Consider the following 12,340-nt stretch of genomic DNA (forward strand, 5'->3'; position numbering starts at 1 on the left):
AAGCACATAAATTGTGGCATGCCGGGATGAAGAGAAAAAGGAAGAAAAGAAGACACAATTTTCAGAGTTTTGATAGTTACGCTGTTGTGGAGGGCTTTGCACAATTTAAAGACATCCCTAGCCATACATCCGGAGAAACATCAAATGTAGGAAATCAACATACCACACACAACCAATTGCTGAAAATTCCCCCATCAACTTGGACATTGATGTAGATGAGGTAATTGCAGGTGAAACTGCATATCCTAATGTGAGGCCTCAAGGAAGGAATGATGCGAAAGAAGCAATTCGAAAAGGAAAGAAGGCAGCGAAAGATCAAAGTCCTTTGTCAACCACACTCGAGAGTATAGCGAACAACCTAATAGAGGCAACCGCGGGCAAGAAAAAACTAGATGAGGAATTCGCTCGAAGTCTCTAAGAGGAAAATCAACGAGCATGTATCCTCTTGCAAATCGAAATTCGAAAAGAGCAACTCCTATTACAAGAGAGGGAAGAGCGTATTATGGAGATTGATACAAGTCAAATGACGTCAAATAAAAAGCGTTATTGGTCAATAAAGAAAAAGAAGATGGCGGAGAAAGAAGATCTTAGCGAGCAGACGCCACCTTCTATGGGTGGATACTATCCGCAACCCAATTTTGGTGGTGCATTCCCACAACCAAATTTTGGTGGTGCATACCCACAACCTCCTTACCCCGGTGCATACCGACAACCACCTTACCCCGGTGCATACCCACAACCACCTTGCCCCGATGGATTCCCACAACCTCCCTTCACCGGTGGATTCCCACAACCCCCTTACCCCGGTGGATACTATCCGCAACCACCTTACCCCGGGGGATATCCTACACAACCACAATTTTCACCTTTCTCTACGGGTGATTCCACCAACCCTAACCCTAATGATGTTTCAAACACAAATTGGATTCGTAGAGAGGATGAGGATCATGATTTGAATAATTAGGTGATTAATTTGTTGTGTAATTGTATTGTACTTATTCCTATTTTTCATTTATGTAAGCATAAATTTTATGAAATAAAAATTGTATTTGAAAATTCCCCTTATTAAAGCACACACCTTATATTCAAAATCATAGCACATAATAAACATAATACAAGCTAAATTAAAATTACATTGACATAAAAAACATAGACATTAGCAAAATTAAAAGCACACCAACTTCCAAAAACATAATACAAGCCAAATTCAAAGCCCACAAACATAACAAAATATAGATATTAGCCAATTATTCCAAAAAAACCTCTATTATGATCTAGATCTCCATGTTGCCTTGAACGTTCCAGAAATGCTCTATCAGATCTTCTTAAAGGTTTGAGTGACTGTTTGCACTTCTAATGGCATCGTATCGATCCATGAATCCGTTGAAGTAATAACCATCTCTACCAACAGGATCAAAGTCATCACCGGTCGGTCCTTCCCAAACCTAGGCCAACCTGGGCCTCATATTGTTATCCTCTTCTTCATAGGACTCTAAATCGTCATCTCTGTCATTTGGTCTTTCATCCTCGATTATCATGTTGTGTAATATAATACAAGTCAGCATGATGTATCGAACGTCTTCTTTATCCCAGCCACGAGCCGCTCCTCGAACAATACTAAAGCGCGACTGTAAAATGCCGAAACATCTTTCCACATCCTTCATGTACCCCTCTTGAGCCTCTGAAAACTTCAGATCCTTGGGTCGTGTAGGCCTTGGAATTGATTTCACGAAAGTCGCCCAATGCAGATAGATACCATCAGCAAGATAGTAGCTTAAATTGTGAATCCTGTTATTCACTTGAAATTGGATTTGAGGGGCTCGACCAGCAGTGAGCTCGTCAAACAACGGGGACTTAGCAAGCACGTTGAGGTCGTTGCATGATCCAGGCATTCCAAAGAAGGCATGCCATATCCATGTGTCATAAGAAGCGACTACTTCGAGGATGATAGTGGGCACACGTTTTCAACTGTTGTATTCTCCAGCCCAACCTGTTGGGCAATTCTTCCATTGCCAGTGCATGCAGTCGATGCTTCCAATCATCCCAGGAAAGCCTATTCTCTCAGCTTTGGCTAGAAGTCTTCTGAGGTCGGCCGGAATAGGAGCCCGGAGGTATTCTGCCGAGTACAGATTAACGATTCCTCTTGTAAATCATTTCAGAGTCTCGATAGAGGTAGATTTCGCCATCCGACAATACTCAGCGCATTGATCTGCCCCGACACCATAAGCAAGCATTCTTAAGGAACATGTCAGCTTCTGCTGGGGAAGTAGTCCGACTTTCTTAGCAGCATCTGATTTATGGACAAAGTACTGGTCATAGCTAGTGACAAAGGTCACTAGAGATGCGGTTGAAAACATTGTGACTCATCCTGTACCGTGTCTGGAATACCTCTTCGCTGAAAACTGGACGCTCCACAAAGTAATCTTCCATCTTGTTTTTCCCTCTTAATTCCCTAAATCGCTCCTCATTCAGTGCACGCCCCAGTTGAGAACCCCGTCGTCTTGATCCGGAGGATGCTTCAGCTTCAGCAACTGCTGCTACCACAAGAGCATTAGTAGTACACATCTCTTCATGATCTTCATCTCGAGATTGTCGATACTTAGCCCACAATCTCTTCATTGAAATGAGAGAAGGAGAGGAAATGTGTTGGATTTGGAGATATGAAAAAGAAGAAGATTTGTGAATATTAGCTTGTGTGTGAATGGTGTGCTGCCTCTTGCTCTATTTATTTATAATTTTCACATAAAACGTGATCAGACTTCGAGGACACGTGTCCACTTCTTGTTTGACGTAATCTGATCCGAAATCTTAGATAAGATTACATTAACAATAACCGTTAGATTGAATAGTATGCAAATGATCTGGTCCGTTCAAAGATGTCGGTGGTTATTTCAAGCGTTTAAAAAAGATTGTCGATGGTGCCTTAACTCATTTCAAGATAAATTGTCGGTGGCTAATAATTTGTCCACCGAAAATATTAGAAAAAAAAAAGTAAATTGCATAATTATGACATTAATTATTCATAAATCTCCATTATTATCATCAAATATATTTTAATTTAAAATATATATATATATATATATATATATAACCAATGAACAGTAAAACTAAACAGCAAAAACAATTCATGAACAGTAAAAATGATGAACAGTGGAATATGAACAGTATTGACTGGTCAAGAAAAAAACGGGTGGAAACCCATGTCCAGTGGCAGTGAACAGTAACTTGACTGGTCGAATTCTTAACTTTTCGACCTTGACATTTCTTGACTACGGGTGAATTTTCTCTAAGGGATCTTGCGAAAAATAATCCGGTGGACTTACTCTTACTTGACTGGTCGACGCCTTGACTTTTTGACCTTGACATTTCTTGACTACGGGTGAACTTGCTTTAAGGTCATTTCTCCTAAAACAAAAACCTAACATATAAAAATTAATAGGTGGTGCTGACAGAGAGAGAAGCTCCTGCTTCTCTCTAACCCAAGCTCTCTCATCTCTACAGCAAACCTTTCTTCTTTGGTTCCCTCACCCATCTGGTGACTCCGCATCCCCTGTGGTGACTCCTCATCCTGTGTGGTGATTCCTCACCCAAGTGGTGACTTGATTTCCTTGTTTGTTCCCCTTCCTTTGCATCTGAGTTTCAGCCCTCACAGATCAAATTTGTTTTTAGATCTAGATCTGGACAGATTTGTTCTCATGGTCATTCTCAGTTTTTGTTCTCCCTTTGCTCCTCAAGATTCCCAAACCGTGAACAAATCTCCTTCTTCTTGTCTACCTTGTCCTGCCATGGAAGATTTCGTACACCTCTGCAACCACCTCTTCAGATCTCAGTTTTCTTTGCTAAGATCTATTGTGGTTTGGTTGTTGTTATCCTTTTATGCGAGATCTTTTCGTAATCGGTCAACTGGAGAATGTATGGCGGCTCTGTCCGTATCCTCACCTCTGCAGACCACCCTTGGTTACCAATCCTTGCTCGCGATTTCCGTCGGAGCTCCGGTGACGAATCTGCTATGGCGGCTGCAAAGTGGAGAGGAAGAAGAAGCTTTGATTAGGGCTTGGGTTTTGTTGGGCTGCTTGGGCTTTTAGTTTTAATTTGGTTTTTTTTAGTTGTTATCCTACTCATGTCTTAATTCTTATGAATTTCTGACTTTGAGGGGTTTGTTTGCCTGCCTTTGGCTTTGTTTGGGCCTCCATATGCCTTTTGGCTTTATGAATATCAGTTTCACGACCAAAAAAAAAAACATATAAAAATTAATTTAGGCTGGCCGCTGGTGTCATAGAGGGTTGTAGGCTATTGTAGGCATCGTCATGTCGAATCCATCACTGAGGTTTGAGAAGATGGCCTTAGCCATTGTGTTGTCACGTAACATTAATGAGCAATGACTGCTTCACTTTTATCAAGTATTCCACTCCATTTGATAAATGTTTGAAGTCCAAAGCACATACGTCCAGAGCGTCTTCTTAAACTGTATACTCTATCCCTCTTAAACCGTATCATATAGTCTCTCCTCCTTCCTCACAAGCCCATACTACTTTTCTCAACATCACAAAATGGGAAATAACAAAAACAAATCAGACACCAGGAGTAGTAGTTCAGAAATGGGAGGAAAGCATACTCAAACTGATTTAGGCGTCAAACCATCAAGCACCGTCTTCGCAAAATTTGAAGAAGGTTCATCATCATCAGTTTCACTTGCACCACGAGCACGTAATGAAGCAGACCAACAGCAACATGCCGTATCTCTCAACGTCAAAGAGGCACCGATTGTGTCTTCCTACAACGACAAAATCCGTCCCCTCCTAGATGCCGTTGACAAGCTCCGTAACCTGATGGTTATGGAAGAAGGGATCCAGCTCCCCACTATTGTCGTCGTTGGAGACCAATCATCTGGAAAGTCTAGCGTCCTGGAATCCCTCGCGAGCATCAGCCTGCCACGTGGACAAGGTATCTGCACCAGGGTGCCTCTTATAATGAGGCTTCAACACCATTCAAGTTCAGAACCGGAGCTTTCCTTGGAATACAATGGTAAAGTTGAGCGGACTGATGAGGGCAGAGTTTCTGAAGATATTGTTAAAGCGACTGATGATATTGCAGGCGGAGGTAAGGGTATCTCTAACACGCCTTTAACTCTGTTAGTGAAGAAGAATGGTGTTCCGGATTTAACAATGGTGGATCTCCCTGGAATCACCAGAGTTCCTGTTCATGGTCAGCCTGAGAATATCTATGACCAGATCAAAGATATGATCATGGAATATATAAATCCTGATCAGAGTATCATTCTGAATGTATTATCGGCTACTGTCGATTTTACCACTTGTGAATCAATTAGGATGTCACAGAGTGTGGACAAAACTGGTGAGAGGACTCTTGCCGTGGTTACAAAAGTTGACAAGGCTCCGGAGGGACTTGTAGAGAAAGTAACAGGTGATGATGTCAACATAGGGCTTGGCTATGTCTGTGTCAGGAATAGGATTGGAGAGGAAACCTATGAGGAGGCAAGGGCTTTCTCTGACCAACTATTCCAAACTCATCCTCTGCTTTCTAAAATTGATAAATCCATGGTTGGAGTTCATGTTTTAGCACAGAAGTTGGTGCAAATTCAAGCTACAAGTATAGCCAGGAGCTTACCTGAGATCGTGAAGAAGATAGATGACAAGCTGAATATTTGTCTTTCGGAGCTGAACAAACTGCCTAAAGGTCTTTCATCTTTTGCTGAGGCGATAACGGCTTTCATGCAGATAATTGGATCGTCGAAAGAATCGCTCAGTAAAATTCTTGTGAGAGGAGAATTTGATGAGTACCCAGAAGAGAAGCACAAGCATGGGACAGCTAGACTGGTTGAGTTGCTTAATCAGTATTCTGAAGAACTGCACGAGTGTGATGGAACTGATGTGGCAAGTAATTTCTTGATGCAGGAGATTAGGATTTTAGGGGAGGCAAAACGTATGAGTCTTCCAAATTTTCTTCCCCGCAGTGCTTTTCTGGTTATTTTGCAGGGAAAAGTGAAGGGAATTTCGAGTATTCCGATTCGATTTGTTGAGAAGATATGGGACTACATTGAGGATGTGATGATATCTGTGTTAATGAAACATTCAGAAAATTATTCTCAGCTTCAGTTGTGTGCTAAAAGAGCTGGTCATAATTTGATCGCCAAGATGAAAGAAAGATCAGTTAAGTGGATGATGGAGATTGTAGAAATGGAGAAGAAAACTGATTATACATGTAATCCCGAGTATGTTACTGAATGGCAAAAGCTTATGAATAATCTGGGCGGATTTCTCCATGGAGTCCTGGAGGATGAGCACAAACCTCCTAGCTTTGTTGTGGACGATATTGGCATGGTTGAAGTTGAAGTTTTTAGGCAGTACCCGCGGGATCTTTTATCTGAAGCTTTTGACTTGAAAATGCGGATGATTGCATATTGGAAGGTCGTTCTGAGAAGGCTGGTTGATTCCATGGCATTGCATTTGCAGCTAAGTATTGCCAATCTTGTGAACAAGCACATGGAGATGAAGATTGTTACAGAATTAATGGGACCGAATAATGCAGGTGGAATTGAGAAGATGCTGGAAGAGTCTCCGTCAGTAGCATTGAAGCGTGAGAAGCTGAAAAAGAGCATCAACAAGCTTAAAGAATCCAAGGAGGTTGTGGGTAAGATTATGGATGGCATTATCACGTATGGTGATTAAGTACTTGTGTGATGGTTTTTGATAAGGCAGTTTCTAGACAAAGCATTTTGTTTATGGCCTATTTCTAATTGAAAGTACTTGTGTGAAAAAGAACTCTGGTAATGTAGCCTGTTTCCAGCTAGTTAGGCAAGGCATTTTGTGTATCATGTATGACCTGGATGTTATGTAAAGTATCTGTCTCCAACTACTTACTTGAGAATGGTTTTTTTTTTTTTTTTTTTTTTTTCGAATAATCTTTCTCCAATTGATTAGATTATCTTGTTATTTGTCATAATCTTGAATTCTTGATAGCTGATGTTATGTGTGAAAATATAATCCATCAAGTATACCGATGTTAGTATCAACTAGCTTCAGTAATTGATTCCACAAGAAAAGTAATTTTCTTCTTGGGAGCAAGTATTTGACTGTGTTCTCTGCATCATTAATGGCATCATGTGTCACACCTGAAATGCAAACTATTACAATCGCATGCCTTCTTTATCATATCCGTCCGTACATAATTGCTGGTAGCATCAAAATGGAGCTTCGATCTTGCCCTCAAACACCCAAAATTGCAATTTAACAATCACTTGTTTTGACCACAAAAAGAAAAGAATTGGCAAGGTGTGATTAAGCTGAATTCCACAATTGAAGTTTTATGATTCAAGCTGGTGGTCTACATTCTACTATGCACTATTTCATTAAACTTGCAATAATTATTGGGAACTGTTTTTTTTTTTTGAGTTGAAAAGGGTATCTATTATACAATTCAGGAAGTAGTATACTAATGTCTTGCCTCCGAGGATTGTTAAAAAATAGTCATTACTTAGAATACATTACCAAGCACATCCTTAAACAGAGTACACTAAGCATACCGCTGGCACACCAACCTTTTAGGATTACACCTAAAACAAAGAAAACTAGAGCTCTGAAGAGGAATAAATGAAATAATGGAACTTCTATCTTCTTTGCATGTTGATCTTTTCCACTCTCATGAAAAAAATGGAAGAAGCCGTAGCTTCCTTGACCAAATGGAGATTCCTCCCCAGAAATAACCTTATCCTCCAACAATTTAAGAAACTGCTTTCTTCCTTTGAGTTTAAGTCGAGTCTCTTTTGTCTTAGCGTGAGAAGTTCCTATTCTATCTTAGGTTTGTTCTTTACTCTCTTCCGGTTTTCCAAGTTTCTTGTTATGAGGTGAAATTGTCTAGCCTCCCATTCTTTTGAGGAGTGGCCAAAGCCATTTCATCGTTCATCACAACAAAAGCCGGAGTTGCAAGGCAAGCATCTTCTTACTCGATCTGACCATTGCAACCGCAGCAGGACGCTTATGTCCACTTAAATTTACCACAGCTAATGACAAGAGAAAAGATCCCGCAGGTACTATCTAAAAACTTCAACTTCTGATGTATATACTTCAGGGTAGCTGCTTACACTCAGATACACATATATTCTGAAGCAGTCATTTTTTTTTTACTTTGTCAAGAGGAACCCAAAGGCTTCATAGGCCCAATAAGATAAACCCCTTCGATTCGGCGCATGTGAAATGCTCCAACTGTGCATTCTGAAGCAGTCATAGATTGCCTCAAATGTATAGAGATCGGCCCAAACTATAACAAGGCATCTCTTTTGATATGGGATTTAAGAAAGGTTAGTAAGGAAATCTCTTTTGAGCAACATCCCAATGCAAAGCTTATATAGTGTACTGAAAAATGGGAAGCAAATCTATTAAACGAAGGTGGCAGTAACCATATTCATACTAACTGGGGGATTTTACTCATGCAGCCTTGCAACTGGATCCAAATAATGAAGTTGTCAAAGGAAAATTTCTTGTGTACTCTCTTACTTTCTGTATTTTTTGCAACTCCTTCTTTGACTGCTTTTGTTATTCTGAAACCAATAGGTGGCTGATCTTAAATTGATAGAGTAGCAACAACGATCCGGATCTCATTAGCAACAACAATCCGGATCTCGCCTCAGATTCTTCCAATTCCACTACCGTATTCTCCATATCTATATACACAGATCTGTGTATACAGATATGTAACATAACTTGTTGCATGTGTTGATTATTCTATAAAGCCCATAAGATCATAAGTAACCTTTTAAAAATTTCCAATTAATTTGAGGTGCATAGCCTGTCCTAGTAACCATTCTTTGAAATTGATAGATGGTAGTACACTGACACCAAGCTCCCTTTGTTAATCTGAGTTCGAATCTACTACAATTCAATCTATGTTGATATTAATTAATTGTAATTGTAAACAGAAACTTCCTTTTCTGATAATAGCGAGTACAAACCCTAAGCACAACCGCAGAGTGCAGAGAATCAATTAATTTGTCTATAATTCAGATACTGCACGTAAAAACAGGAGAAACTTTTATAAGTTGAACTGACGAACAAATTCGAGTTTGATAATGATTTACATACAATTTAGAAGTAGGGAACCTTGAGATGATTCGTAGGTTATTACTTAATTAAAAAGCACGTACTCAAAAACTGATGGAGGCAATAATTAATTAACTACGTACGTACAGAAAACTGAAAGATCAATCAAGCAACCCTACATACAGATATCCTCATACAACATGTCTTTTGACCTGGGTTCGTTTTCCTCATTATCTTGATAGTCTTCTTGAAAACATCCCGATCATCTCCAGTAGTACTGGTCTTAGCCTGTGGGCAAGCCCTCTTGCGAGTGTTCTTGACCTTAGACCCTTGAAACCGCGCAGTACTTAACAACTTGTCGTAAGCCTTCTTTTTGGCAGAGTCAGAGAGAAAGTCCAATGCCGCTTTGACATGCTTGAAAGCCCCTTCTGCAGCAGCAGAGCTATTCTTGTCTGGGTGCACACAGCGCGCCAATTCTTTGTATTGTTTCTTGATGGTTACATAGTCAGTAACCTGTTGGAAGCCAAGAACATGATACCAATCTTTCTTCTCTGACACTGCTTTATGAATCTGGTATGCTAGGATGAAGTGATCGACGTCTTGCAAATCCGGGTCGAATTGTTTGGCTACCATAGCCTGCTTGATCGCCAACTCGAAGTATTGAAGCTTGAAAAACGCTTCTGCAGTATCTCGTGCCTTCACAGCAGCCATTTTGGCGAGGTTAACGAGGGGATCATGAGGAAACAGGTAAGTGCTGGCCATGATAGTACTACTCTTGATCGATGAACTTGGAAGAAGAGGATGGTAATGAAAATTAGTAACCGACAAGAAATTGGGGATTTGATGCTAGATATTGTGGAGTTGTGGACCACTAACCCTATTTATACTAACCCTTGACTTGAAACTTAAGCAATACGTTACACATCTAATGAAGAAAAGAAAATGAAAACTTGCCCAAAACGTAATTGGATCAAGGACACCTTGCAAATTGATATCTTTAATTTCTTTCTTTTTTTAACCCAATTATTTTCCACTGGTTAGAATTTTGAGTTGTGGTTTACTGTCCTGGAGCATAAACATGTGGTGTAGTCTCAATTAATTCCGGGTGAGTAAGTGTATAATATCTTGTACATTTAGAGAAAAAAATGAATAACTTAAATATACTAGCTTCATATCCATGCAATGCACACATTATTATTCTTGGAATAACATGGGAGTTTTCTTCTTATCTAATTCTTTTTATGTCTTTTATGTTTTTTAATTTTTAAATTTACCATAATAACTCTTTTAGATAATTTTATAATAAACTTTTATTTTTATTCCTGTATGGTTCGAGGTTTCTCCGGAGGGGTCGATCTACATAGGCAGTGGTTTGGAGGTGTTGGGATGCGGGCAACGACAACGGCTGATGCAGATCTCTTTGGATCCAGGCTCGACTCTCCATGGAGTGTTCGCACGGCCCGTTGGTTGGTAGCTGATCACTGGCGCGTGGGTTCATGGCCGCCGATATGGCAGTCTTGTAACGTCCCGTATCTCAATTACCCGTTTACTAGTCATTTGGACGGTAAACGACCTTTATTTTCACTTTTACTATCGTTTCAGTACGTTTAGTGGCCCTAAAAGTCGACTTTTTGTTCGGGTCAAAATTTGAGAAAATTTCCTTCATGAAAGTTGTAGAGGACGTTAAACCGAGCTCGTGCATATGTGGTACGTAGGAATCGGAGTTCGTATGCGAAAGTTATGAGAGAAATAAGGAAGTTACTGTTCATGGTAAATTTATATATATTGAAATTTTACTGTGGTAGGTTTCCAAAACCGGAAACCCACCCTTTCTCTCTCTTTCCCCCGATCTCTCCCTCTTTCCCTTTCGGCCTCTATCTTCCTCCTCTCAATTCCCGGCCGTCCGGCCACCTGGGGACGGGTCACCGATCATCACCGGCGCACCTACTCCCCCTCTTCACGCTTGTACCCGTGAGTCACGCCAATTTGGCCGGAGAAACGAGAATCGACGGTGAGAAGCAAACTGTAGCAGATTGGGGTTTTCCGGCAATTCTTTCGTTTCCAGCCGTCTCCGGCCACCAAACCGGCGTCGAAGGCTCGGTTTTCGACGGAGATCATTTCCCCTAAGGCCTTGCATTCCAATTTGCCGTGTAGAGGCAGAATCGACAACCTAGGGTTCTTGAATTTCTGGGTTTTCTTCACTGGTTGATTTCGACTGTTTCAAGGTAAAATTAGATTGTGTTGTAGTTGAGAAAAAGATTGGGCGTGTTGAGTAGTTGTTGCTGCCGAAATTTGGTGGCCATAGGAGGTGGTGGCCGTCGGCGCGTGGGCCCCACGCGCCGTCACTGTAGGTTGCGCGTGGAGGCGCGTAGGGGTGCTTTTTAATTTCAATTTTTAGCTTATTAAATTCTATAATTGTTGTAGAGGTTAAGTATGTGATTTTGGTTAATTTTGGGAGAAGTTTGACATGGATTATGAATTTCCGAAGTTTGGGAGTTTCGGTTGTTGAATTGTGGGAATCCGACCTTCGGATTTCCCTTGTTCCGATATGGAATACATTAATCGACGGATGGATATTAATGGTGAAGTTTGGTAAGGATTGGTGGAGTTTTGAATCGGTTATAAATTTCTAAAGATTTGGATTTTGGTTAATGTTAATCTTGAATCCGATTGTCGGATTTCCTCCATAATTGTTATATAGTTGAAATCAACAAGTGGGCAATGTTGGTGAAGTTTGATTGGGTGTGGAAGAGGATTGGAGAAATTGAGGTTATGGGTTTTGAGATTAATTATTGATTATCGTAAATATTTATCAAATTGTTGTTTACGGATTATAATTGTGTACAGGACGTGATACCGACCTATCGCTCGACGAGGATCCTTACGCTTGGATACCACGTTAGCTGTATATCGTGAGTGGACTTTTGTTTTTAAGTAAATGATGCATGCATTTATTTCTTGATTATGCTCTATTTATTTATCAATTTACTTTTTCGAGCATATGGTTATTTTCGAAAATGGATTTGGATTTATGATTATTTGAAGGTTTTATGGCGTGCGGGGCCACGTCATTGGAATGCTTATTTCCCTCCTATTTATTTTATTAATGAGATTTTTAGAAAGATTTTCGAAATGGGATTTCGATGAAGTTAATGCTTATTTATTTATCGACTTCGGTTTTGGCATTGAGAATGCCTTGTTGATGATTTTGGAAATTGATTTTGTTCCGGTTTACGAGTAATATTATTTCTTCCTATTTATTTTGAACTTGAGATTATCTTGGC

General features: G+C 40.2%; 3 protein-coding genes across 3 annotated transcripts; 1 reads left to right on the forward strand and 2 right to left on the reverse strand.

Moving 5' to 3' along the window:
- Positions 1-2,150: 2,150 nt before the first annotated feature.
- On the reverse strand, positions 2,151-2,619 carry LOC112201686. The gene is made up of 2 exons (XM_024342601.1): positions 2,375-2,619; positions 2,151-2,319 (listed from the first exon to the last, which is right to left on the reverse strand). The coding sequence occupies exons 1-2, from the start codon at positions 2,617-2,619 to the stop codon at positions 2,151-2,153; spliced, it is 414 nt and encodes a 137-aa protein (XP_024198369.1).
- Positions 2,620-4,598: 1,979 nt separating this feature from the next.
- LOC112201696 (dynamin-related protein 4C) lies at positions 4,599-6,689 on the forward strand. The gene has a single exon (XM_024342612.2). It carries the CDS (start codon positions 4,599-4,601, stop codon positions 6,687-6,689), a length of 2,091 nt encoding a protein of 696 aa, XP_024198380.1.
- Positions 6,690-9,221: 2,532 nt separating this feature from the next.
- On the reverse strand, positions 9,222-9,818 carry LOC112201708 (dnaJ protein P58IPK homolog B-like). The gene has a single exon (XM_024342620.1). It carries the CDS (start codon positions 9,816-9,818, stop codon positions 9,222-9,224), a length of 597 nt encoding a protein of 198 aa, XP_024198388.1.
- Between the last annotated feature and the right edge of the window lie 2,522 nt (positions 9,819-12,340).

This window comes from Rosa chinensis, chromosome 1 (assembly GCF_002994745.2).
Source record: "Rosa chinensis cultivar Old Blush chromosome 1, RchiOBHm-V2, whole genome shotgun sequence".
NCBI lineage: Eukaryota > Viridiplantae > Streptophyta > Magnoliopsida > Rosales > Rosaceae > Rosa > Rosa chinensis.